Consider the following 27,505-nt stretch of genomic DNA (forward strand, 5'->3'; position numbering starts at 1 on the left):
AGGAGGAAACAAGGGGGCTGGAGAGATGGCTCAGTGGTTAAGAGCACTGGCTGCTCTTCCAGAGGACCCAGGTTCAATTCCCAGCACCCGCATGGCAACTCACAACTGTCTGAAGAACCAATTGCAGGGGATCTGACACCTTAACACCAATGCACATAAAATAAAGTTAAATAAACCATTAAAAAAATATAAAGGAGGAAACAGTAATTCCAGGTCACCGGGATATGGGGCCTTCATACAGCACACACCACAAAACAAGAAAATGTTTTAATTGTAAAACTAACTTGAGGGAGTGGTGGGGGATGGGGGACAGGAACCTGATTCTTCAAAGTGGCTCTGTCCCTGGGCCACCCCATAGGTCAGGGACCATCTGTCCCCAGGAGACCCGGGTAGTGTTATAAAATGACAATATAAATAGAATCCTAGAAAACAGAGGCTGTCCAGGTGCAGTAGTCATTTGCTGCAGAGGGTGGGGGGGGGGGGCAAGCCCAACCCGTCTCTCCTGTGGAAAGAGGGAGTGGGGCTCCGGGAAAAGGCCACTCTTCAAACATTCATGATTGACCCTTCAATGGCTCAGGGTCAGGGGCTGGGCACCAGGCAAGGCCCAAGTTCCCTACTGGCAGACTGAGGACAGAGGAGGTGGACTTTCTGAACACACACACACACACACACACACACGTGCGCACATAGCACGCACGCACATAGCACGCACACCACTCTCTCTCCCCCACATATACCTTTCTCATAGTGTCTGTCATCTGTGCCCCTGTGGCCCCTGATACAGATTCCCAGTGATGGGGCAGCTACCTTCTCTCCTCTGTCCTGGAGGGTGAGGGACCCAGGGAGGTCGCTCGCTCCCACATGTCCCGGTGCTGCTTTACAAGTCACGGAACCAAAACCAGAGTTCAGTAGTTGGGTCCCACGAAACCCCCAGCACAGTGATGGTGGCTCCCCACAGTGTCTCATGGGCTGCGGGAGCGGGTCGGCCCCTACTGGCCTCTGCTGGACAGGGGGGCCTAGGGCTCTTTGGTTCAGGACCTGGCTCCGGCTCATCTGGTTCGGTGCTGGCGCATGAGGGGCACGATGCTGGCCGGTGGTCCCGCCTTGGTGAGGAATGGGTGCTTCAGTAGCTCAGCAGCAGTGGCCCGCTGGGCTGGGTCACGCACCAGCAGGCGGTCCAGGAAGCCTTTCAGAGATGGCGAGGCCTGTGGAGGAGCAGAGGTCAGCAGGACAGGGTTACTTGCTACAGGGCCACTTTCCTGTAAGGTCCTGTGGGCTGATGGCATCTTAGGGCGGGTCGGAGCTACCACTGAGCCACAAGGGGCACAACACCCAAAGACCCCTAAGGCTTATTTCCTTCCCATTTCTGTAGTTTAGCAGGGAGTGCAGGGAGGGTGGGGCAGCCCCTTCCCACATGCAAATCCTCCTACAGGACAGACCTACAATCAGGCAACCTTGGGGTAGCCTAGGGCTGAAGGGCCCCTGTGGCTCTGTCTCTGGCCTGGGGGTGCCACCGGGAGTCACCAATGGCACAGCCTAATTCTGTTCACCTTGTGCAGGTTCTTCAGTCGGGGTGGCAGGTTGTCCCGAATCATCTTCATGGCTTTAAGGGGTGGCTCGTTGAAATAGGGGGGTTCCCCATCCACCATCTCGATCACCATCACTCCCAGTGACCAGATGTCCACCTAGGGTGGGAGAGGGACAGAGGGCCGAGTGCAGAGGGCAGTCAATCCTCTGTAAGCCCAGGAAGCATGGCCCCCAGTTGGTCCCCCACCTCTTTAGTCCTGGGCCTATAACCCGAGGACAGCAGAAGCTGGCCTACCCTGAATTCTTAGGTCTAGGGAACATCAGCCACCATGGACTGCTAATGTGTCTGAGCTGTCACTTACAAGCCACTGTGACTGAGAGCCCCAGTGATTCTCATGCCAGCCTGGCTCCCTGTGGGACCTTGTTCCAGCCTGTCCACCCCCATGTCTAGTGGGACTCAAGTTTGCTGACTGACAGGGAGGAAACTTCGGGGCTAGACAAGGCACAGCATCTAGTGGCAGGCCTAGGTGGCTCCTACAGCCAGAATGAAGGTGGCACCCTTTCCCTAGCAACAGCCAGGAAACTCAGGCTATCTTCACACACACGCTGCTCAGGACTGGGTAGGGGGCCACCACTGGGCTTACCTCTGGCCCATAGGGAAGGCGGGAGATTAGCTCTGGGGCCATCCAGTAGGGTGTGCCCACCAGTGACTTCCTCCTTGGCACCTCCTTGCTCACCTGAGCGCAGAACCCAAAGTCGGACAGTTTCACCTGGACAGACAGGGGCTGCAGGTCAGAGGTGCCTGCCTACCTGGCTGCCTTCAGACACAGAGGCTCCACTGGGCAGCAGGGGGAGGGCTCTGCTCCCTCCTGTCAGAGCTCTCAGTTATCCTGAGGGTCTTAGTGGATGTGGCTCAAGGCCTGCACAGTGAAGGCTCAGCAGGGACCAAGATAGGCTTGGCTCTGAAAGCCCAGGGATCTTGGCCCTTGGACCTAGTGGGAGAAAGTGCTATTTACTGGTTCAAGAGGAACACAGTCCAGCCTGTGTCTGTATGTGAGAGAGAGAAAGCAAGATAGAGACAGAGCACAAGAGAGAGGGGCTAGACACTTCTGCCATAACTAGTACCTATGGGGAGTGCACTTCTGCCATAACTAGTACCTAGGGGGAGTGCACCTCTGCTATAACTAGTACCTAGGGGGAAACGCACCTCTGCCATAACTAGTACCTAGGGGGAGTGCACCTCTGCCATAACTAGTACCTAGGGGGAGTGCACCTCTGCTATAACTAGTACCTAGGGGGAAAAGCACCTCTGCCATAACTAGTACCTAGGGGGAGTGCACCTCTGCCATAACTAGTACCTAGAAATCACACCCTCTTGGGGCTGTGGGCTTTTCTGGACTCTTGATGATGTGTATGGCTCTTCTGGCCCCCAGAACTCATGGCCCTCGGACTATGGGTACTACGTGACTCAACCATGGCCCCAGATTCAGAGTCAAGACCTCAATTTAAAGAGGGGAGCCAGCAGTCGGCCTCACGCCACAGGTCCAGACCGTCATCTGGCTTGCTAACGTGAGGGGGGCACTCAGGACAGCACAAGGACCAGGAGGGAGGTCGACATTCGGTGCACAGCAAACCTGGCATAGGTGTCCAGTGGTTGAGTGCCAGGCCAACAAGGCCCTGGGGGGTCCTGTCTGGAGGAAGAGACAGTGGAGCAAGCCCTTAATCTCTGGGAGTCTAAAGCAGGAGAATCCAGCCTGGGGCAGTGTAGCACGTACCAGGCCTTGGGGGAGACACAGAAGACCCTGTCTCAAAAACAAACAAAAGCCAGGATCTCCGTGAACTCAACACTGGCCAGGTTTACACAGCAAGTTCCAGCCAGCTGCTCAGCTAGGGAGCCCATAGCCTGGAGCTATGGCTGTTGCCTCAGCCCTTCTTCTCTGGCCCCGGTAGGTCTCTAACTTGCAGTTCTGTGAGGGCTGAGGGAGGTGCTCTCCACCAATCTGGACCCTTCTCTGGGCTGTTGTGAGGAACAGATCAGTCAGCTGTTCTCCCAGTCACCAAACAAAGGCTCAGCTGCCACCCTAGCAGCAGCAGAAGTGGGGACAGGGCAGGGCAGGGACCCCAGCGCTGGCTGTGATGGCGCTGGAGAAGGCTGAGAGGTGCCTTGCTTTGGGGTGCCTGAGGGTTAACTGAGGCAAGGGCTACCCTGCACTTGGGTGGCACTACTCTATAGGCTGAATGAAGGAAGGGAAGGAGGTCTCAGCACAAGTTTTCTTCTGCTTCCTGGCCACCAAGACCAGAGCTGCTTGGCTCCAGTCTACTCTACCATGATGGACTGAAACCTCTGAAATGCTCAGAAACAAAACAACACTTTCTCCTTCAAGCTGTTCTGTCAAAAAAGATGAAAAGCTGTTGGGCCTTGGTGGCGCATGCCTTTAATCCCAGCATTTGGGAGGCAGAGGCAGGCGGGTCTCTGAGTTTAAGGCCAGCACTGTCTACAGAAAGAGTTCCAGGACAGCCAGGGCTACACAGAGAAACTGTCTTGAAAGGCAAAAGAAATGACAAAAGCCGCTTCCCACATCTAGCTACTCTCCCACTTACCCGGCCATCGTGGGTCAGCAAGATGGAGTCACTCTTGATGTCCCGGTGGATGACGCCCTGGGCGTGGAGCACAGACAGCGCCTGTAGCACAGCCAGGCACACGGCGGCAATCTGTTCCTCGTTCATCCTGTGTGGGAAGAAGGAGCAACTGGGCAGACAGGGCCCTGCTGGGAATGTCCAGCCCTGTGGTGAGGGTGGGGAGCTGAGAGGTCCCTACTCTGCTTCAGGACATGAAGAGGTCACAAGGACCTGCTTCAATAGGGGTTGGGGGAGCTAAGATGACCCCCATCCTGTGAGCCTGGCTTCACTGCCCCACCCAGACTCTGGAGGGACTTGTCTATTACCAGAGGCTGAAGGGTCCCAGCTCCACCACCCCTGGGGGCACACGAGCCAGCAGGTTGCCCAGCAGTACCTGGTGTGGGTGACAATATCAGTGAGGGCACCTCCCTCCAGGAACTCCATGACCACCCAGAGCTCGTCGCCCACCAGGTAGCTGTTGTACATCTCCACCACGTTCTCATGCCGGTAGTCCCGCATGATCACCACCTGCGTGGGCACAGCCAGCATGGGACCCTGGGCATCGGCTTTTTCTCCAGAGCTGGCGCCAGCCAGCCTCACTGGCTTCTAGCAGGCTGCACTGGGGGCAAACTGGATCATTCCAGCTGTCCCCTTCTCCAAAACCAAGAATACTTTGAAGGCAGCCTGAGGCATACCCCTCCATTCTAGGGGTACACCCTGGATCCCTATCCCACCATGCAGGTTCTCTAATCCTGATGGGTCCTGGCTGGTCTTTGAGTGTTCTGAGCATCAGGGGGACATAGGGGAGAAGAGGACAAGCAGGTAAGAATAAAAGCTAAATTAAAAGGTGTGTGTGCAGGGGAAGGTGAATGGAGAGCTAGACAAAGGACCGACTGGCGAGGGAAAGGTCTAGGAGCTGAGGGTGTGGTAGGGAACACTATGCTTACAGAGACCAGTTTAGCAGAACGAGGAATTCCTGGTGTGGATGGAGCACTAGGATGTGGTGTGACGAACAGGTGAAGGTTGGGGAGGAAGAGCTAGGAGACAGACAAGCAGCTGGACAGACTCTGAGCTGGACCTTGGGCCTCCTACGGCAGAGGCAGGAGGGACCTGTCATTCCTACACACACCTCTCTGCCTTTGTGATGGATGCCAAGATGCTGACACTCAGAGCCAGAACTGGGGTTGAACCAAGTGCTTAGCTGTTGGCTAGACAGGAACAGGCTATAACAGGGCAAGAGGCTGTGCTGTGGAATATTAGCTTAAAATGTGTTACATTTGTTTATGCTCTGGAACATTTGTTTAATGATGCAAAGATGTGTTACATTCATTTATGTTGCATTTGTTTAACTCTGTGAAGCTGTGTTGCTTTGCCTGTCTAAACTATCTGATTGGTCCAATAAAGAGCTGAACAGTCAATAGCAAGGCTGGAGATAGGATAGCCGGAGCTGGCAGGCAGAGAGGACACATGGGAGGAGAAATCTGAGAGGAAGAGCAAGAGAGAACAGGGAGAGGACACTAGGGACCAGCCACCCAGCCAGCCACAGAGTAACAGTGAACGTAAGACATACAGAAGTAAGAAAAGGAAAAAGCCCAAAGGTAAAAGGTAAGCAGGATAATTTGCGTTAAAAGCTGGCTAGAAACAAGCCAAACTAAGGCCGGCACTCATAAAAAAGGATAAGCCTCCATGTGTTTTGTCTGGGAGCTGAGTGGCAGGCCCCCCAAAACAAGAAAAAGTAAAAGAGCCAAAGAATAAGACAGCAACAACAGCAACAGCAACAGCAGGGCTGGACCGCGGGAGATACACACTAAGGCCTGTGAAGGCTTCAGTGTCAGAGTCCTCCCTTGGATGTCACCTACAGAATGTCCAGGGTAGACCTGAGAGAAAGGCTAGAGTAGGAGACCAAGGGCAAGGGAGACTGCACAGAAGTGGGGGACTGGAGGGAAAGGGTACTGGGTTGTGGTCCAGAGTGAGGTATGATAGGTTTCCCAGAGACAAGGACCTTGAGAGAAGCGGTCTGGAAGGGAGAACACAGGACTAGTTGGAACATATCAGCCTGGGTCATGGGCACTTGGTGGGACAGAGGCACAGGCAGAAGCCTTGGGCTGGGCGGGGACAGCTGTGAGGGGAGGACAGTGCTGGGCTCCCGGACTGCGCCTACCTCATTGAAGAGCAGTTCACGTCTTTGCTGCTTGCGCAGGTCCATCTTCTTGACAGCCACCAGTTTGCCTGAGCTGCGCACGGTGGCTATGCACACGATACCTGTGGAGCCCTCGCCAATCTTGATGAAGTTATCTAGATAGGAACGTGGGTCCCCTGGGTCCACTACCAACTGCAGAGCAGCCCGGAACTGCTCGTGGGACACTCGCTGGGGCTCCCGCTGTGGTGAACGGGGCCCAGGGGGCCCAGAGGTGGGGGGTGCAGCAGGGGCAGCAAGAGCACGTGTTGGGGGTGCCAGCTGGGGCTCAGAGGCATGGGGGCCCAGCATGCCTGGGCTGGGAGCACCACGGGCTCGGGTGGGAGGCCGGGAGCATGATGAAGACTGAGGGGCTGCCAGGGCTGTGGCTGATGGCCCATTAGGGGCCACGTTGTGTGGCTCCCCCTGCAAAGGAAGAAAGGAGGTGCTGTGAGTGGAGGCTGCATCAACTCTCCCCAGCTGGATGACACACATGCGCAGTCAGGATGAGAAAGGCACAGGAGCTGGGATGTGGCTGGGGCAAAAGAAGCAAGGGAAGAGGACACTGAGGTGCTGAAGTGGGGGAGGGGTTACCTGGGCACCCCGGGGTGGGTGGTCCGTGTCGGCCCGTGGGTATGTGTTAAAAGGTCTGCCAGCTGCTAGTTTCGCCCCGCTGGCCAGACTGGCAGGCTGGGGGGTGCTAACATCAGGCCCAGAGAGGGGGCGCTTATCTCGGGAGGCCTCCTGGGGCCCTCCTGGGCCCTCCCTTGAAGACTTGGGCCTTTTCTCAGGCCCCACCCGCCGTCTGTCACCACTGCCTGCCTCGCTGTGGCCTGTGGCCCGGGTTCTTCCTCCAGCCTTGTCTGCGGCCACTCTGGCTGGGGCTGCCCGCTCCTCCAGCACTCCATTCTCCTGGTGGGCACGCGCAGGTGGTGGTGGGCTGTCTCTGCGCAGGGAGTTGGAGCGCGTCACGGACATGTTCTCAAACTCGTCGAGCAGCAGTGTGAGGGCCCCATCCTTGGCACCTTTGCTGCCACGCACGATGGTCTGGGGTCCAGGCAATGGCAGGGTAAGGCCAGGAAGGAGGGGACACAGGTGGCATCCGACACAGAAACAAGACAATACAACACGAAAACAAGACAGAGACGAGTGATGTGATGGTGTGGTGACGATGAGGTGGGGTGACGGGGACTCTACAGTGCCCCAAGAACTGCTCTCATGCCCATCACCCACTCTGGGGTCTCCCCCAAGTGCCTCTTGATTTTCCTTGGCTCCCAGCCTGATGGCAGGTTCTGCCCTGTGGACTGGGGCGAGGGAGGTAAACACAGTCTGTAATCAACCCACGAAAGCTGCAAATTACAGGCCACTTGGCTCAGCATTTCCTCTCTTGCAGGCTGCCAGCATCATTAACCCCCAAACCATGTACTCTGATCCCCTAGAGCAAAGGATGGGGTGTAGAATAGAAAGCCCACAGCCTGAAGTCAAGGCCAGAAGGCCTGGGAGCCATGTGGCAAATAGCAACTGGAATACGCCCTGAACCACCAGCCCTCACAGGTCCCTGCCCCTACTGAGTTGTGGCCACCATGTTTCCTCTATACCCTCAGCCCCAGGCACACAGCTTCTTCAGTTTTCCCAGTACACCAGACATGCACCCAGCAGCTCTTTGTCCTGCCCACAACCTATATCTTCCAAACGTCTCCACCGCTGCCTCACTCTCTCTGCCAGGTCTCTGAGGCCTTTCTAACTCCTAGCTTAAATGCTAGCCCGCAGGTCTCTGGCTCTTTCCCTCTTCCCTGTGGGCCCTTGGTGCCAGCTGACATAGCTGTGCACCCACCAGGCTGCTGTACACCGTGAGCATCCAAGGACTGAGTGCTCTTGCTGCCATTTACGGCCCCATCTATGCTATGCCTTCATCAGCTGGGAGGAAGGGAGGAGGGAAGCAGAACACACACACAGACAGACACATACATGCACAGACACACACACACTGACACACACACACACCACACACACACACACACACACACACACACACGCGCGCATGCATGCGCAGACGGAGGTTGGGGAGCTGTCCCACCACTGCCCCCAGGTGGCAGGCAGAGACAGGACCTGGATGGCCTCTAATAGATGGAGGGTGTGCTGAGCTCACAGGAACAACCTGTGGTTCCAGCCTGTCTGGGGCCCTGCCTGCCTGCCTGCCTGGAAGCCTGGCCTTGTGCAGGGAGCCAAGAAAGAAAAGTGGATGCTAGGTCTCAAACCCCAGACAAATAGCTAAGATGCCTATTTAACACCCTGAAGCTGACCTGGCTACCAGGTTCTCCCAGCATCCCTCAGTGCCTACCTGTTACAGGGTCCTTCTGGCTGGCATACCCTGTCCCCCACCCTAAACTTCTCCAGCCCAGGGGCTGGGCAGCCCTTCCCCCAGCTGCCCTTCCCTGGATAATCCAGCCGTTTTGGCTGAGCCGGCCCTTTTACCTTTTTTACCTTTCACCATCCTGGCCGCTTGGTCTCCTGGCTCTCCCCTCCCGCTCTCCTCACATGGCCCAGGCATGTCCACTCTGACTATGCTCTCCCTCAAATCTACAACGAACATTCTCTCCCACCACACCTGGCAGCAGTCATGCCCTCCTTTTTATTTATTTTTTCATTCAGTGGACACCTGCCAGGCTTTGGAATTAGACTTGGGGTCAATGGCCAAGAACCTTGGTGTGTAGGCAGTACCAGCTAAGGTGCCCCCATGTGAATCAGGGCCAGTGTCGTCCCCTTGCAGGCTGGAAGTAGGGGTATGGAGGGGTGGAGGGTGCAAGGAGCAGGGGTGAAATTTTGGGGACATCCAGCATGGATATAACCTGTGAGAAATGGCCACAGAGCCTTGTGGGCCATGGGAGGGTCTGGGGTGGGCTGTCTGGGGACCAGAACCAGAAATGCAGGGCTACTCCAGAGGCAGTTACTGGCTCCCAGATGGCCCGGGTCATACATGAGAAATCCACATAGAGTCAGATCACAAGAGGGGCTTTCTAAGCAATGGAGAGAAGGTAAGGCTCTCACGTGACCCTGTGAGGGCCACAGAAACAACAAGAAAGATGCCCGCCTGGGCTTAAGCACCATGGCCATGGACACCCTGTTGATTCTGCCTCTTTCCTGCCAGGCCTGGGCTGGTGGCTGGGAGAGGATGAGTCAGCTGCAGTGCCAGGCACCCAGCCTGCTGACCACAGGCACACCCAACTCCACCCACTGGGGACCCACTGGGGACAAGCTTGGCTGTACTCCCCCGGGCCCCGCCACCCGTGGACTGAATCCAGCTCCAAAGTTGGCTTCAGTAGGCCCAGCAGGGGCATTCTTATCACTAGGCCAGCGTGGCTACAGCCTGTGCCGGGCAAGAGACCACAATTTCTCACTGCACACGGAGGTGGAGGAAGGGTAGGGAGAGATCTTGGATCCAGACCTCAGGTCCCGTTCCAGCTCTGCCATTTTGCTCAGGATGACAGGGAAACCCCCACAAGACTGGATGACTTGGCGCCTCACTGGGGCCACAGCTTCTCTCCTGCTCCCACTTGCTCAGCTGCCCCCTTTCAGCCCTCGGAATGCAGCTGTCTGGGAAGGGGCTGTCTCCTACATCAGGAAGCACTGGGGAGACCACGGTTGAGGGTGTGGTGCTGGGGCCAGCATGGACTTCCTGGATGGGGCTGGTGGGTGAAAGGCTGGCACTAAGATACAGAGGTGGTTCTGCAAGGAGGCCAAGATTGATGACAGCATGGCTGAGGGGCAGAAATGGTGATGGCTACCTTGGGGGCACCAGGCTGGATGGAGGTGATGCAGGCAGGGTCGATGAGGGGCTTGGGTCGGCGTGCTGACTCCTCAATCAGACTCTGCCATTGGCGGGGCAGCCCTGTGAACTTCTGCTCATGCTGGTCAAAGCCCGTGTGCACACGATGTTCAAAATTGGATGGGGCCGAGATCTCCACCCGCTTCTTCTTCTTTCCAAACATGGTTCCAGGGCCCTAGCACAGCAAGTGTGCAAAAGTGGGTGGCTTGGGCTCTCACAGGCACCTGCAGGAGAGAAGCCAAGGGAGGTGGGACCAGAGGCAGATGGTCTGTCACTCTGTCTCTGCCCCGACCGTTCAGCAGTTCTCTCTCCCACATACCAGCAGGGGGCAGTAGTCTCTTCCTGAGCCCTCTACTTTCGTTCCTCACGAGCAATCAGAGCAGTGGTTCTCAACCTTCCTAGCGCTAAGACCCTTTAATACAGTTCCTCAGCTGGGCTGTGGTGGTGCACGCCTTTAACTCGGTACTAGGGAGGCAGAGGCAGATGGATCTCTATGAATTCGAGGCCAGCCTGGTCTACAGAGTGAGTTCCAGGGCAGCCAAAGAGACAAAGAGAAACCCTGTCTTGAAAAACAAAAATAACTAATAAATAAATTACAGTTCCTCATGTTGTAGTGATCCCAACCATAAAATCATTTTTGTTGCTACTTCATAACTGTAATTTTGCTACTGTTATGAACTGTAATGTGTGTTTTCGGATGGTCTTAGGTGACCCCAGTGAAAGGGTCACGACCCACAGGTTGAGAATTGCTGAGCTGGCGGGTCAGGCTCAACTGTCTCCTATTCACAGCTACAGCTAGCATCTTCTTGTGGCCAGAGACCACATCTCCCAGAAGCTCTCATACTTCAGGGCTGGGACATCCTTCCCTATTATCCCCGAGCTCCCTCCCTTTCCTCGTTCAGTTATCACGGAGCCCCAACCACACAGCCCGCCGGCCATGACGTCCCCCGTGGGGAGCCTGTGGTGCTCATACACAGTGCTTTTGTCTTCCCACGTCACTCACACTAACAGTGCCTAAACACACAGCCCTCCCGGCCCAACCCTGGGCCTGGCACACTGTGAGGATGCCAGTGTGTGCAGCCAGCAGTCCCCACCTCCAGTCTGGTCACCACAACCAGTGGCTACAGACACATGGGATGCCCCTCCACAATGTGACATTACCCTATATTTAGGGCCTGGGTCTTCAACTGGGCACTTAGATAGTACCACCCACAAATAAAAGCCTTGAGCCAGGCATAGTGGCACACATCTTTAATCCTAGTACTTGGAGGGAGATCTCTGTGAGTTCAAGGCCAGGTCTACATAGTGAGTTCTAGGCTAGGACTACATAGAGAGATCCTGTCTCAAAAAAAGGGATGGGAAGCTGGAGAAGGCTCAGCAGGTAAGAGCACTGACTGCTCTTCTCGAGGACCTGGTTTCAATTCCCAGCACCCACACAGTGGCTCACAACTGTCTGTAACTCCAGTTCCAGTGGAATCTGATGCCCTCTTCTGATCTGGACACCAGGAACACATGTGATGCACAGATTATATGCAGGTAAAACACCCACATAAAATTTAAAAACTAATAATTTTTTAAAATTAAATTAAAAACAAATAACACCAATGACAATGAGTCCAAGGATGAGCCCGGCCAGGGCCACAGGCTGGCATGCATCCCTGCAGTCTCAGCTGTGCAGGAGGCGGGAGGGTGGCAAGCCCACGGCTCTCCGGGGTGGAGAGTGGGTCAGGCTACTCTGGATGACTGGCGAGGCGGACTCAGAAGCAAACACACAGGTCTGGGCTGCAGCCAGCAGTGCAGCTCTGTGCAGCAAGCAGGAGGCCCTAGGCTCCCCCAGATGAAGGGGAGGATGGTGGCAGCGCCCCACAGAGGAAGCCAGGCAGGCGAGGCACAAGAAGCAGCCCCTTCCTCTGCCCCTCACTCTCACCCCTTATGCCAGGAAGACTGGCCCAGAGAAGGAGCTCCGCAGTCACACAGACCTGGTCTGAAGCTGGCTGGACTAGAAACACCCTTGCGTGGGTGACGTCTCCTCCTGGGGCTTTGAGTTAATCATCTGCAAGAAAGGAAAAAAAGACCGTCACTGAGTCATTCACTAACCCCCTCTGTACCCTGGCTGGCTAGTGTGGGAGATGATGACAACCTATGACCCACTCACTCGGTGTCCACGTGGGCAGACAGACCAGTCCCTAGATAGTGGCAGTGCACACGGGTAGGGACTGGACTGACAAAGAGCTACCAGCCATGGAGGGATGGCCAACGGGAGGCTTCCTATAGGAGTCACCCATGAGTGGAAGCTCAAAGGACCAAAGTGTGCCACAGAGGACTTCCATCTTCCTCCAACCTGGCTTCCCAGTACTTGACAGGGTGAAGGGCAGGTACTGGGCCAGCACGGAGCCCCAGCCCCAGCCCTACCGAGAGTCTGCTGGGGAAGTGTTCAGGGAGCCCCACCTCCTGGCACAGTTCTCTTGTTCTTGGGGAGCCACCAGCTCAGCCCACAAGGACATTAATGGGCAGGAAGCCAGGGAAACCGGTTTGGCAACACAGCCAAGTGAGAGGCAGGTTGTGGGGTGGGGGGGACGGGACTCAGCAGCCAGCCTGTCTCAACTGATCCCAAGAGGCAGGCAGGTGGCCAGCCCTAGGTCTGGACAGGGCTTTCCCAGCTGGTCCAGAGGTTCTGGCTGAGGGTTGGGACAGCTGGAGCTGAATGGGCAACTCTGGCTTCCAGTCTTCTCTGTCCGCGCAGCACCATGTACCCCGCCTCCCAGCCTTTCCTGTCTGGCCCATCCCCATCACCTTGACCTCTGCACTAGGCTACCCAGACCCCTTCCCGGGCCTCCCTGGAGCTAGGCCTGTCTCTACTCTACAACCCCAACAGAGGCAAGCCTCACGCTGCCTGGCACGGTGTGGAGGCAGGCGCTGTGACCTGGTGTCTAGCTTGCTCCCCATCTTGCACTCTTGGCTCTACTCTCCACTCCCCCCTCCCACACCCAGGCAGCCCAAGGCTGTGATCTCTCACCAAACCTAGGGAGGCTCTCAGGATGGAAAAGTGGGGGAGATGGGGCAGTGCCTTCCTGTGCTCCCACACACAGACCCCACCCATAACCTACAAGCCCCCTTGCACACTGTAGCCACTTGTGACCCTGCAGAAGGCGGAAGGGCACACCTCCGGATATTTGCCTGGGCCACCCCTTCCTTTGGGCAGCATATGGAGGGAAGGACAAACAGAGGAACTAGCCATGTTTATAATGACCTGGTATAGGCCACACCCAGGCTCTCGTTAGCAGCTCCTGACTTCGTGGGTTAGGAACTTCAGAGTTCTTCAGCCCGAGCCTCAAAACCTGTTGAGGCTAACTAGCACGGCATGACCTAATTTTTCTGAGAAGACCCAGCCCACATTTCACGCTGGGAAGCTCAATGTGTGACCCCAGGGAAAGAGCTCCGCACTCAGGCCTCAGTTTCCTCTTGTTAAGATGGTGATGACAGTAGCTGCTTCCGGCAGCTTTTACAAGGAGTCACGAAGAACACAAAACAAGCAAGGCACTAGGGCATGGCCCAGAGCCTCTAGTAGAAGCTAGGAGTGCTCAACGCTAATCACCATGGCAATGACAGTAGGCAGCAGGAATGTGCACCTACTGTGCGCCACCTCTCTTTGAAGCACTTTACCCAGCATCCCTCAACCTTTGCTCCTGATCCACAAGAGGCCATGAGCACATGCCTTAAATAAGGAAAAAGAGGCAGAGGGTCCTTATTTAAGCCAGGGGCAAAGTCAGGGTAGACATCAGAGCAGGACGCCTTCCAGGGCCTGGCATAGGTAGACCCTGTCTATGGTGCCCAGCCCTATGCCACCTGCACAGTCCTATGACAGAAGGATCATTATCCCAGTTGTCTGGAAGGAAACTGAGACTCCAGAAAGAAATCCCCTGTCCAGGTACTCAGCCAGCAAGAGGCTGCCAGGATTTGAACCTGAGAAGCACCACAGCCTGGGCTTGACCACCATGCTGCCTCGACCTCCCTGGCTCCAGACCTTGCCTTTCTTCTCCTGCGCTGGCACTGCAAGGGTTGGACTGCACCTCCTACCAAGGCTGTCCTGGTCCCATGGGGAATGGGCCTACTGGCCTCCCTCCCAGGACCTTTGGTGAGACAGCTGACCACAGAAAAGATGCCTGAAAACCCATCCCTGTCATAAATGTACTTCATTCTGCTCTAGTGCTGACATGGCCATCACTACCATGAGGGACCTGTGGCCCTGGGAAGTCACCACACAAGCCCCCTGGCTCCCAGAAACCTCAGGGCAGGGGCTATTCTGAGCCAGTGTTGGGAGTTTCTTATTGGACCCTAAATGTGAAGGGGTGACTAGGTACCCATGGAGAAGACAGACAGATGGAACAGTATGACAGGCAGCTCCACCCAGCCAAAGACACACACTAAAAACTGTAATACGTATTTGGTTTTTTGTTGTGTTTGAGACAGGGCTTCTGGCTGTCCTGGAACTCGCTCTGTAGACCAGGCTGGCCTTGAGCTCACAGATCCACCTGCCTTTGTCTCCCCATGCTAGGATTAAAGACGTGCACCAAAACTGTACTTTATTTTGAAATGCTTATTTCAGCTTTGTTCTTTTTTTAATCTCTTGACTTCTTCAAGCTGTGGGATATTCATGTTTTCCAATTACCCCCTGCACCCCTTGCTCTACTCCAACCTTGCCTGAGAAGCAAATGCTCCTCCTATACTCCCATACTTCCAGAAGGAATGAGCAACCAGCTCCAAAAGAGCTCTCCCTGCCTCAGTGTACCCTCTGCTTTTCAGCCCCGACCTGTTAGGACAGTTAGAACAAGTAAGGTATGTAGACTAGGGATGGCATGGTCCTCCCACAGGCTGCTGCTGCTACTATCCCTGCTACTGCTGCAGCATGAAATAACGGCTGAATAAGAACACAAGGAGGACACCGGTCACAGTCCCCCTCCTAGCATATACGTGGTAGTGTCACTTTCCCCAGAGCTGGGATGGGGAGTATGACAAGCTGCCACGGTCTGAGGACTGGTTTGTCTCATCCACTCGACTGGGAACCTCAAGAATCCAGGAGTAGGGCCATTATAGCCAGATGTGTGCACCACGGGGCAGTGAGGGTGAACTGCAGAGTAAGGCTGAATGAGAAGCTGCCCGGCCAGCCACTGCTCTAATCTGGCCAGGCACAGTTGTCCTGTGCTCATCCCCACAGTGCCCAAGATGGGAAAGCTGCCACAGAAAACCTAAGAGCATACGTGAGCTCTGAGGGCTGGAGACATCTGATCAGGCTTCCTCCATTCTTCCCCTGAAGCCCTGCATGAAGAGAGGCAGAAAGAAGGCTCCTGGTCTGCCCCCTTCTGACATGCCACCTCACACACCAGGCCACCTCAAAGACCCTCCGCTACCATGCAGCCAGTGATAGCTATTAATACAACACACACTTGCTATATCACAGGCCCTGCAACAGTAAACCAAACAAGCCCACGGACAGACAGACGTGCTGGCCATCCAGAAACATGCAGTCACCCTGAAAACCCCTGATTAGCTGGAGCCCATAGTCATCCACCCTCCACCTCATAGCATCCTGAGCACGAGTGGCAGCTGTCGTGGCACATGAGCAGAGGAGCCAGCGGCTGGGTCAGTGTTCACTGTGGAGCATGCTAAAGTGAGTTCAGAACCAACTTCCTGCCCCCCAAACATAGGTACCCGCACAGCCTGGAGGAGGAAGCTTAGGAGGCACCAGAGGGGATTCAGGGAAGTAGCTTGCAGGCCTAGGCTCAGAGAAAGTGCTCAGCAAGTGGAAGGGCCGGGGACCCTTGTGCAGCCCACTGTGGGTCGCTCTGAATCATGAAGAGCTTCCTCACCCCAAAGAGGCAGAGGCTCCCTAAAGATACCGCAAGAGCTATGATACATAAGAGCCCCAGACTCTCTGCAGGTACGTGGTTGCACATATACACACAATCCCTGGGTCTAGCAACTGCTAAACCTGCTGAAGGATGTACTGAGGACTACAACCCAGGCTACAAGGTTAGACCCTGAGACCCACACAAGTGCAGGGCCACGCACAGCAAGCAATGAGCTCCTAATGTCTGACACCAGCTCACTCAAGGGTCACCAGGAAGATGTTTGCACAGAGGTTCAGGGGCCTGTGCTCAGACACCAAGTTCCCAGGAGCCTGCCACCTCACACATGGGAACAATAGTCACCCCACCCCTGGACTTAAGAAAGGTGTGGCCATCCCACACACACTGGCTCCAGTGGCCAGCCCTGCCCTCTCCTAAGGGCCGTAGGCAGCCTGCTTACCTCTACCATTCTCTCCTGCTTCCTGGGCCACTGCTCCAAGGGCAACTGGTGGCCAGACCTCCCAGTGCAAAGAGAGAGACAGGCTTGAAGGTACCCTGAGACTGGCCAGCTGCCTCTACACCCAAAGGTCTCTAGCAGTGGTGGGGACACAGCCTAACTCTGGTAACAGCTCAACTGGAGCTGTGGCTCCCACCCACAGAGGGCGGGAAGCAGGGAGGCGGGAGGTGGGGCTGGAGCCAGTAGGCCTGGGAGGGTGGCCCATAGCTGAGGGACAGAGGGGAAGGTTGGCAGGGACCCCAGCCACAGCCTGGTCTCGCAGGACTTGCCTCCACTTCAACAGGCACACTCATCCTACCAACTCCCCCTCCACACACAGGTTGGATAATAGGGCCCAGGAAAGCGGGCGGGGCTTACCCAGGCTGCTCTGGAGACAATGGGGAAGGAGCTGGGTGCAGGATAGGCCTCTGGAGACCTAGGGCTGAGCTGAGGGCTGCACGTGGGCCCTCTGAGGTGGGGAGCAGCTAGAGAACCTGGTGGGCCCCATCCTGGCGTAGGAGGTTCATCTGTTCATGTGTTGCTTTCATTGATTAATGAATAAAGAAACTGCTTTGGGCCTGATAGGGCAGAACTTAGGTAGGCGGAGAAGACAGAACTGAGTGTTGGGAAGAAGGGCAGAGTCAGGGAGAACCCATGGACCCTCCAGCCTGAGATTGACGCCATTTAGAATCTTGCCAGTAAGCCACTGGCACATGGTGATCCACAGATTAATAGAAATGGGTTAAATTAAGATGTAAGAATTAACCAATAAGAAACTAGAGCTAATGGGCCAAGCAGTGTTTTAATTAATACAATTTCTGTGTGATTATTTCAAGTGTAAGCTAGCCGGGTGGCCAGAACAAACAAGCGGCTCTCTCCTTGCAACAGTTTGGCGCCAATGTGATGGACTAAATCCACTTAAAAACCTGAGAGAGCTCTCTCCTTGCAAGACCATCCCCTTTTCCTTCCCTGGTGGGATTGTAGCAAGTGGTACAGGCAGGGGAGCTGAACGTGGAGAGATGGGTGATGGGAGGGAGAATGGTAGTACGGAGGAGACTGGGAGACTGGGACCAATACAACCCCACGACCCTGCTGGGGAGAGCAGCTCACCTGAAGGAGCCGTGCTCATGCCCAAGTCCTCTCGCATCAGCACTGCCCAGCACAGGCCAGCTGCTTTAGCAGCCTCCTGCACAGCAGAGGGACCCCAAAGTCCATAGAGGTTATGTGACTGGCCCAAGGCAGCAAGGGAACACAGGGAAGCTGAGTGCCAGGAGTTAGAGGCAGTTCATTCCCCCTGATGCTTATACCCTTAACCAACTGCTCTGAATGAGGCAGTGTTGCTCGGTACCTCCATTCTGAACAACAGCCACTCTGGGAGGGGCCTCCTCCCTTACCTCTGCTCCTGACCCCTTCTGAGAATCCCAGCTGGCTGCTGGCCCTGAGCAGAGGTCTCCTTCAGTGTAAGGCTCTGTCTGTCATTCTGAGGACAGAGTGTGAGGGCACAACCAGAGCCCGCCTCCTGTACTTGTTCAGCAAGCATTTCCTATCAGCCTAGGCTGGACCACACATGTCCTCCGGGCCTGGCCACGGCATCTGACCTCTGTCTACTACTGTCTGTAGCCCCCAAATATACCAAGCTCCGTGCATATTTGGTGGCGGGCAATCTGGCCAAAAATGCCCTGTCCCAAGTTGGGGGGGGGGGGGCACCTAGAAGGCAGGCTCTGGACCAATGAGCACAAGGCGCGGTCTGTGGAGCCCCTATGAAGAACCATGAGGACCACCAGCAAGCGGCGAGGGCTGCCTGTGTCCTTCCAGTCCCACTCCTTCCCCACTGCAGAACAAGGCCTGGAAGAGCCAAAAGTCCCAGGTCTCTGGTCACCGCCTCCCCATGGGGGCAGGGCATCTAGGAAGCAACCACCCAGAGAAGAGTTAGGTAGGGCCTCTCCCCCCCACCCTGCAACCAGACAGGCAGGTTTGGGCTCTGGTGGGGGAGGTGGTGCGGCCTGGCCAGCTCTGGCCAGCTCCAGGAGACAGGACTAAGAGGAGCGCTGAGAGCATGACTCACTAGTCATGGTTTGTCACACAGGAGCTTGTCTGTCCCTTTCTTTTCCTTTCTTTTTTTTAAAAAAAGATTTATTTATTTATTATGTATACAGTGCAGGCCCGAAGAGGGCACTAAGCCTTATTACAGATGGCTATGAGCTACCATGTGGTTGCTGGGAATTGAATTCAGGACCTTTGGAAGAGCAAGCAAAGCTCTTAACCACTGAGCCATCTCTCCAGCCCCCTGTCCCTTTCCTTTTCATCTCTCCTGTCTTGAGGACATGGTCACATGGTACCAATGCCAAAAGGTACCAAAGGGTAAACAGAGGCAGGATATGCTCTCCCCAGGCACCTTGGTTTTTTTCCTTTGGAGAGACACATGTGTTCCATGAGTATACTTGCGCCCTTAAAAGAACCCCACAAAATGCAACACGTTACATACACAGCACCTTTACCTACTCCAAAACATGCCCTGCCACACAGCTGGCACTTGGGAGGGAGGACTCTGGCAGCACCAGTCAGGTGGAAACACACCAGGGACCTGGCAAGTGTTCTCCTGGGTACAGCACAAGCAACGCTTGCCAGTCCATGGGCCCGTGGAAAGGTTTAGAGCAGTCACCACACAGGAAACAAGACAAACGCCCTTTGGTGTGATCTCCTGGGTCCCTGGAAGGACAGCATGGGGAGCTAACGGTCTGCACTACATGGGGGTGGGTCTCAATAAAAAAGCCTAGGACACTATTTTGATAATGCACAAAACCCGTGGAAAGGAGGTGGCTGTCAGACTCTGTCAAAGGTGGCAAAACCAAAGAGGAAGGGGTAAGGATGATGGTCCCAAGAGTCAGGAAGATCACAAGTTCAAGGCTGCCTGGACTATAGTGAACTCAAGATCATCCGGGGCACTAGATGAGACCCTATCTCAGTATCAAAAAACAAAAACAAACAAACAAAAAAATAGCCAGATGTGGTGGTTCACTCAGTAGGCTGAGCAGTGTGATTGTCATATGAGGTCACCCTAGGATATAGTAAATACCAAGCTAGCCAGGGATACACAGCAAGCAAGACCTTATTTCACCCCTACCAAAGTATAAAAGGAGGGCAGTCTAACAGTAGAGCCCCTGCTTAGACTCTACCAGGGAGGGGTTGTGGTGTGCAGGGCTCAGTGGTAGCACGCTTGCCCAGGATGCACAAGGCCCTGTGTTAAATTCCCAGCATAGGAGGAGAAGGACCAGGAGCTTTTGAGAGTGCAGAATGATGGCACCACTGCCTCTTCCCTGGGAGGGGGCAAGAGATAGTACCTGTTCTGCTGCAATATTAGTGTGTGAGGTATTTCAGCACACAGCCTAACATCAAGTCACGGTTACTTTGTACGCATGTTTAGATGTGTATCTTATGAATCTCAACATGCCTCGTTTTGCGGAATGCCGGCCCTCACTCGGGCGGCCATGTGGAAGTGCTGTGGTGGCTTGGGCAGCTCCATGGGGCCAGCCTGGCAGCTTTGTGTTTTACTCTCATAAGCAGTGCAGGGATGCTAACAGGACACAGCAAGCACCTTGCAGGTGTTTGCAGCATCTGTTAGCGATGCCAGTGGCCCTGCACGAGGACTGCCTTGCTCCCAGCACCCTCAGCAAGTCCGGGGCCACCACTGGTCACATGCAGCATCAGAGCTGTCCACCTCTGCTCTGCAGCACAGGAGAGGTCTGCCCAGCTCACCACTCAGCTCAGCCTGGGTTGTATTTGTATTTTCTTCTTCTGTCTACCGAGATCCTTTCATACTCACAGAAGCTGGTAGAATGTCCTCTTCTGCTAAGTGTCTATTCAATATCTTTGCCTGGTTTTCTGCTGGGTCAGGGAGACCTTTGTAGCGCTAATCTGACCATGTCCCTTTCTGCTGAAAACCAACTAGGGCCTCACAGCTACAGCCATTTCCCCACCAGGAGCCCCCAGGCCATACCCACGACTGCCCTCATTTCCTCCCACCCTTACCCAGTCGCATGCTACTGCTACAGCCAGATGCAACCTCCTTCCCTGTACGTGGTCCCTCTGCGAGGTCATCAGTGTCCACCAGACGCCCTGTGGGGCTTCTGACCAGAAGTCCCACCACATGAGATCTGGAATTCAGCTGACAGGCTGGGTGGAGGGCAGCAAGGACAGGGTATGAGGGGAAGATGAAATGGTGGAGGCAGGCCATGGGAAGCTGCGGCAGGTTGCTGGGGTTAGGCATGAGTTTGGGCTGTAATTCTGCTTGGAGAAGGTGGGATCCAGAAGACCAGAGTGGGTGTGGAGAAAAGTAGCCAGGATGGAGCACGGGCCAGGCAGCTGAGGAAGGCAGCCAGGGGAATGAGGGCTATGGAGAAGGACATTCCGTCTACGAAGAAAAGTAACATTAGAGAGATGGCTGTGGTGACTGTCTGTCTGTGCAAGCACAAAGACCCGGGCTGGCTTTGGGCACCCATGTGAAAAGCTGGGCATGGCATATGTGTCTGTAGTCCCAGTTCTGGGGAGGTGGGGACAGGCTGATACCTGGAGCTCAGTAGCTAGTCATTCCAGGCAAATGGTGAGATCCAGCCTCAACAATGTGGAGGTGACTGAGGAAATCAACCTCTGACCTCCACATGTATGCACATACATGAGCATGCGCACACGCACACACACACACACACACACAGTGACACTGTGATGGGGGACACTGTGATAAGGGGGACACTGGGAACGAAGTTGAGGGAGGTGGCAAGGATGAACTTCTACCATCTTGGAGAAGTTTCGAACTGTCTGAACCAGACCCAAGGGGGAAACAGCTCACCACCTGATATTAAAGTCTACCACACAACAGAGAGCAGACAGTGAGCTGCGACCTGCGGATCAGTGCTGGAGCACGGAGAACCCAGAAACAGACTCCCACCAACATGACTTCACTAGTTTTATTCTTTAGGTATTATTTTTATTTATGTATGAGTGTTTGCCTGCTTGTATGTCTGTGCACACATGTGTGTGCAGTGCCCAGAGAAGTCAGAAAAGGGCATTGGATCTCCTGGAACTGCAGTTATAGACAGTTGTACGTGGGTGTTGGGACCCAAACCCAGGTCCTCTGCCACAGCAGTCAATGCTCTTAACCTCTGAGTCACCTCTCCAGCCTCAATGCACCGGGCTTTAAAGAGTAAGTGAGCTTATGCCTGGTGCGGTGCAGCATGCTTTAAACCCAGCACCAGGAGGCAAAGGCAAGGGAACTGAGTTCTAGGTTAGCAGAGGCACATGTGAGTAAGACTGCCTCAGATTTAAAAACAAAACAAAAGTGCCTTTTTCCCACTGTGGTGAAAGACACACAGTATTTATCATTTTAACACTGGGAAGTGTGCATGCAGCCCAGCATCTTTACACTGAGAGCTGCACAAGCGTCGCCACTGTCTCTACCCTGGCCTTTTCACAGCCCTTCCCGTCCACTCAGCCTCCCCGCACTCTTCTAGCGTGTGCCTCTCTGTGCTATTTATTCCAGGCCCGGGGACGGGAGGAATCACGCAATCGCTCTTCCTTATGCCTGCCTGGCTTTTCTTGGGAGGAATCACGCAATCGCTCTTCCTTATGCCTGCCTGGCTTTTCTCACAAAGATAATGTTTTCAAGGTCCAGCCTCACAATAGTGCTGATAAAGGCTTCATCCCTTTCTATGGCTGAATGATAGTTTTCTTCCCATTCACGGAGGGATGCAAGGTTGTTTCTACTTTCTGGATGCTGTGAAGAACACTACAAGGAACTGGCTGTGCAAATATCTCTCCAGTCCCTGCTTTCAGTTTTTCTGTTTGCTTTTGTTTGTTTGTTTTGTTTTGTGACAGGGTCTCTGTACACAGCCCTGTCTGCCCTGGAACTCACTATGCTGACCAGGCTGGCCTCAAACGCACAGATATCCACCTGCATCTTCTTCCTGAGTGCTGGGATTAAAGGTGTGTGCGGCCATGTGTGGCCCCTGCCTTTACTTCTTGAATGTGCGCTGGGAGTGGACGGGATGGGTCATATGGAGTTTGCGTTTTGTGTTTAGCTCTACAAGAGGATGGCAAGCTCCTTCTCATGGCAGCTGCCAAGGATGAATGAACTTCCGATTCTTCTGCCTGCCCAATGCCTGCATTATCCCACTCACCACCCGCCCAGGCTAGCTTTGCAAAGACAGCCTGCCTCTGTCTTCGGAGAGCTGGGACTGCAGGCCCAAGACAGCATGCCCAGCTATTCTTCTTGCTTAATAGAGGCTATCGGTAATAGACCATGGTAACTGGAAAGGTCAGTAAAAGAAGATCAACAGCATTCATAGAAGGTGCTAGAACAACCTTGACAGAAACTACACTGCACACAATATATGAGATCATGCCCTTAAATGTAAAACTCTAAGATTTCCAGAAAACAAAACAGGTGGAGGCAGGAAGATTCTAAATTCAAGGCCTGCTTGGACAAAAGAATGAGTTTATAGCCAGCCTGGGCAACTTATGCCTGGTAAACAATAAGAGGCCCAGGGTGCAGAAGTGGGTGACTGAATGCCTGCTGAGCAAGTGCAGGGACTCAGGTCCATCCCCAGCAACACACACATGAAGAAACTGGAAGGAAGCCTCCAGGGCCTAGCTCAGGGGTCTCAGACGCCACACCAAAGGCACAAACCATAAAAGGAGAAATGAATGTAGGGACCTCACCAAAATTTAAGAATTTTTCGGTTAAGAGCACTGGCCTTTCTACCAGAAGACCCAAGTTCAGTCCCCAGCACCTATATGGGGGTTTCCAACCGTCTGGAACTCCAGTCCCAGGGAATCCAATGCCCTCTATTGGGCTTCCCAGGTATCAGTCAGGCCCACATGTAAATACATACATGCACACATATTATAGGCAAACACCCATACACATAAATAAACAAAATATTTACAAACAAAACTTTATTTTGCTTAAAGAAGACTTTTCCTCTAATAAAGTTCACGAGAAGGGGATAAAAAGACAAGCTACAGGCCGGAGGTGTGGGCCTGTGGTAGAGGGCTTGGCTAGCAAACACAAGAGGCCCTAGGTTCAGTCCCCAGTACTGAAGGGGAAAGAAGGCAAGCAACAGACTGAGAGAGACATTTACAAGTCACACATCTGACGAAGGCCCAGCGCCTAAGAACTGAGCGGTAGAAAAGCAAACAGTTCAATAAGAAAGTCAGCAGAAGCCACAGGACACGCCTCCATGGCACATCCGCAGATGGCAAATAGGCACACCAAATGCTCAACAGCATTAGCCATTAGGGAGTCGCAAATTAAGGTGACTGTGAGACCGTGCTACACACTTACTACAAGCGTTAGTAAAAGACGGGACAACAGCAAATGCTGGCAAGCTGCAGAGAAGGCGTGTTCTGCTTGTGCTGCCCTGCTGATGGCAGCAGAAAATGGCGCAGCCACTCTGAAAAACAGCCTGACATCCTCCTTAAAACCTGTAACTGCCATACCACCAAGCAATTACACGTTGGGGTATTTGTCCCAGAAAAACGAAAATTTATGCTCCACACAAAAAACCACTATGGGAACATTTACAGAGGCTCTCCTTGTAATAGCCAAAAAACTAGATACAAGCAGATGTCTTCCAGAGCGGATGGTGAAACACACTGGGTATCCTGCCTGCCACCCAGCTCACACGACCGTCTGGGAGCATCTCCTGAGAACTAGGCTGCACGAATGAAGACAATTCCAGAAGGTTCTCTGGGAATGATTCTGCTTATGCAAGCCTAAAATGAAAGAATTCTAAAACTGGAGAGTGGATACCCGCCCAGGGTAGGGGTGAAGGGGCGTGGCTGTAGCAGGCCTCGGGTGGGGAGGGGCGACTGAGATGGAATGCTTAGTCTTGACCAGACAGAAGTCACATCATGGTCGGGGATGCTACCCCTAAGGGAAGATAGGGGAAGGATGTGGCAGATCTAGAATGCCTTACAACTGCAATGGGAACCTACAGGTCCCTAAAAATGTAAGTTTACTTCAGAATATTTATCATTTATTTAAAATGACCCCCATCTCATCCCTCCCTTTGTTTTAGACAAAGCCTCATTAGGCAGTCCAGGCTGGCAGGTGTATGTCACATGCTCAGATCGCTTAGCCTTGAATGTGCTGTTCTTCCCTTGGTTTCTTCTTCCACACACTAGTTCATGCTCCTAGTTCTGGCCTTGATCTCCCCCTCCAGGAAGCCACCTCTGGTTTCAAGGAAGGGCTTCATTATGGCAGCTGTCACCCTGCTGGCCTCCCTAGACTAGGCGGTCTCTCAGTGCTGGTCCTCAACTTAGCAAGTGACCTGGCACAAGGGCTGAAGGGACAAGGGAAGGAATGAAAGGCAACAAGGACCATACTGTTGATGGCTGCCAACTTCTGGGTTTAGAATCACCACAGAAACATGTGTGTCTATGAGGGTGCAAACAGAAAGTTAGCTGAACAGGGAAGACCCCCTAAATGTAGATAGCGAGGGGCTTGCTTGCTCTTCCAGAGGACCTGGGTTCAGTTCCCATCATCTATATTAGGTGGCTCACAACTACCTATGACTTCAGCTCCAGAGAATCTGACAACTTCTTCTGGTCTCTGTGGTGGGTGTGTCACACCCACACACCCACACCCACCACACACATTCACTTTTTTTTTAGGCAGAAAGAGAGCAGCACACCAGCATTCATCCCTTTCTGCTTCCTGCTGGCAGACATCAAGTCTGCTGCCTTCCCTGTCATGATAAACTGTACCCTCAAATCTGAGCCCAGAGAGACTCCCTTTCCTTCTGGTGCTTCTGTTGGGTGTTTGAGCACAACCAGAGGAGTAACTCACACAACTGCCACCAGGGACACTAAGAGGTGCCAGCTCTTCTGAGAGCATCACTGTGATGGACTAACCCTTACATGGTTTCCACAGTGGTTCCCTGAGGTGTGGTAGGGTTTGCACATGCCTCCAGACTACTAACTCGGTGCAGAACTGGGGGTAAACCCCAACTGATCTGGACTCTTGCCAGTAATCACTACAGTGGCCTCCCTATTGGTTTTGTAAACCAGCTTAACAGAGTGGGTCAGGGTCAGAAGAGAAAGACGTCCTGCTCAGTCATGTCACACCCCCCAAGAGATATCAGAGCCCTTTTATAGAGCATAGGACTAAAGCTAACCCCCATTTGGTGACAAGGGATCTCCCAAGTTCTCTCCTGCTGAGCAGGAGAGGGGGGTAGTAGGAGGCGGGGGACCCTGTTGGCACACCTATGCTTCCTTCCTTCACTGGCTGGTGAGCCCTCAAAAGCAAAATGCCAGACAGAGTAAGCTGTGGCCAAGAGCTGTCAATCACACGCAGTTTACAGCTAGAGAATGATCTGGGTGCTGCGGGAATTGCAGGGTTGTCACTTTGTTTTTTAGTCGGGCAGGGGACCCAGAGCAGCACTGATTCTTTGTTCTCTTTCGGGCAGTAAAAGGAAAGGAAGGGGCTGAAAGCATGAGTGAGAGCCGCTGAGAGTTCACTTCCGGCTGCCAGCCCTTACCCTCTGTTCTGGGACGTTTGCTTGGTACTTAGGTGCTGGGGTGAACCCAGAGACTTTCACACTTCATACAGGGTTAGACTTTGCACTGCAGAGTAAGTTGAGCTTTGTGAGCCTCTGAGGGTGTGTGCTGGCCAGTCCCTCTGCCTCTGTCCCATTTTGCTGCCCACCCCCTGCCCCTGCCATAAACACAGCAGGCCCCTCACATCTTCTTGCAGCAGGTGACAAAGGCCAAGAGACAGCCCTGGAACCCTCAGACCCAGGCGGTGAGCCTAGGCCTCTCCATACACTGAGGCACCCGTTCCCAGTGACACCTGGAACATCCTGGTCTGAGGTTCCCTTGTCTAGGCATAGACACACTGTAGCTAGTTCCAGGACAGAAGTTACTGTTCTGAGGGCAGCAGCAGTCCCTGGTGGCTCATCTGTGCTCCATGCCGGAGATAGGGGACAGCAGTGAGGCCAGAGACAAGGTATTATGTGTGGGCACCATGCAATGGCACAGGCATGGCGGAGGGGGCTGCCAAGGCTCCATTTCAGAGGAGGACCAGGAGGCACCAACCCCAAGTCACACAGCATGCCTGTGGTAGGTCTGCACCACTCACTGCACCTCCTGCAGTCTTTCGATCTGTCACTCCACGATGTTCGTCTGTTTAGGACAGTCTCCCTGCCACCCCAGCCTCCTGATTGAAGGTGCCGGAAACACAGGCATGCACCATCATGGGTTTCTTTCTTTTTTTTTCTTTATAAATTTTTACCCTCAAAGTTAACTTGATAGTCATGCAAACATTAAGTCATTAAATCATTAAACCCAGATGTTCGCCCACAGCAACAGCTTCAAAACTGTGCACTTATGTACACACACACACAGACACAGACAGACACAGAGCTTCCTCCTCCCCACACACAAGTCAAGTGCAGGGATAGAAGGCTGCTCAAGAGGCCTTGGACATAGTCTGGCTCAAACTGGACAGAACGTAAAATGACCTTAGGGTAACTGCAAAGTATGAGGTTATCATGGAATTCCTCTAACAGACAAACCTGAGAGTTTCTGACTATTGTACTGCTTAGACTTTGTTGGAGAAGGATCACTTGGGATGGGGCTACAGATGGCAGCTGCTGCCAGTGGCAACAGGCACCTGGGGTGGGTAGGAAGCAGTTCTAACGTCTGTGTGGACGGAACACAAAGATGTCCCTGTTGATGAAGGGGATGCCTGAGTTAGGGCGACTCTGTGGAAGCACCGCCCTCCCCAATTACACTGGCAACAGCAGTGATCAGGACTCTAATGACACAGCGCCAGTGCTTCCAGACTGCACAACCACTGACTCACTCAACCCCCAGCCACCCTGGCAGGGAACCAGCCATAACCCCCCAGCTCCAGATGTGGGGATTGGGAATTGAGACCTTACCCCAAAGAGGAAGCCCTCCTAGAGCAGCCTGAGGAGACAGAGGTGGTGCAGCCACAGCTCGTGGGAAGTAAAATA

General features: G+C 54.0%; 1 protein-coding gene across 1 annotated transcript in view; it reads right to left on the minus strand.

The window, feature by feature from the left end:
• Positions 1 to 252: 252 nt before the first annotated feature.
• Positions 253 to 27,505, minus strand: part of Pak4 (p21 (RAC1) activated kinase 4) — a 39,429-nt gene continuing 12,176 nt past the window's right edge. Inside the window, exons 2-10 of the mRNA XM_038340579.1 lie at positions 12,128 to 12,201; positions 10,108 to 10,372; positions 6,917 to 7,369; positions 6,308 to 6,748; positions 4,541 to 4,674; positions 4,129 to 4,255; positions 2,172 to 2,297; positions 1,551 to 1,685; positions 253 to 1,205 (exon numbers count right to left, since the gene is read on the minus strand). Coding sequence (XP_038196507.1) covers positions 1,050 to 1,205; positions 1,551 to 1,685; positions 2,172 to 2,297; positions 4,129 to 4,255; positions 4,541 to 4,674; positions 6,308 to 6,748; positions 6,917 to 7,369; positions 10,108 to 10,311 — 1,776 coding nt within the window. The 5' untranslated portion in view covers positions 10,312 to 10,372; positions 12,128 to 12,201 and the 3' untranslated portion in view covers positions 253 to 1,049. The remainder of the gene's footprint in view (positions 1,206 to 1,550; positions 1,686 to 2,171; positions 2,298 to 4,128; positions 4,256 to 4,540; positions 4,675 to 6,307; positions 6,749 to 6,916; positions 7,370 to 10,107; positions 10,373 to 12,127; positions 12,202 to 27,505) is intronic.

The sequence above is a fragment of the Arvicola amphibius genome, chromosome 8, assembly GCF_903992535.2.
Source record: "Arvicola amphibius chromosome 8, mArvAmp1.2, whole genome shotgun sequence".
Classification (NCBI taxonomy): Eukaryota; Metazoa; Chordata; class Mammalia; order Rodentia; family Cricetidae; genus Arvicola; species Arvicola amphibius.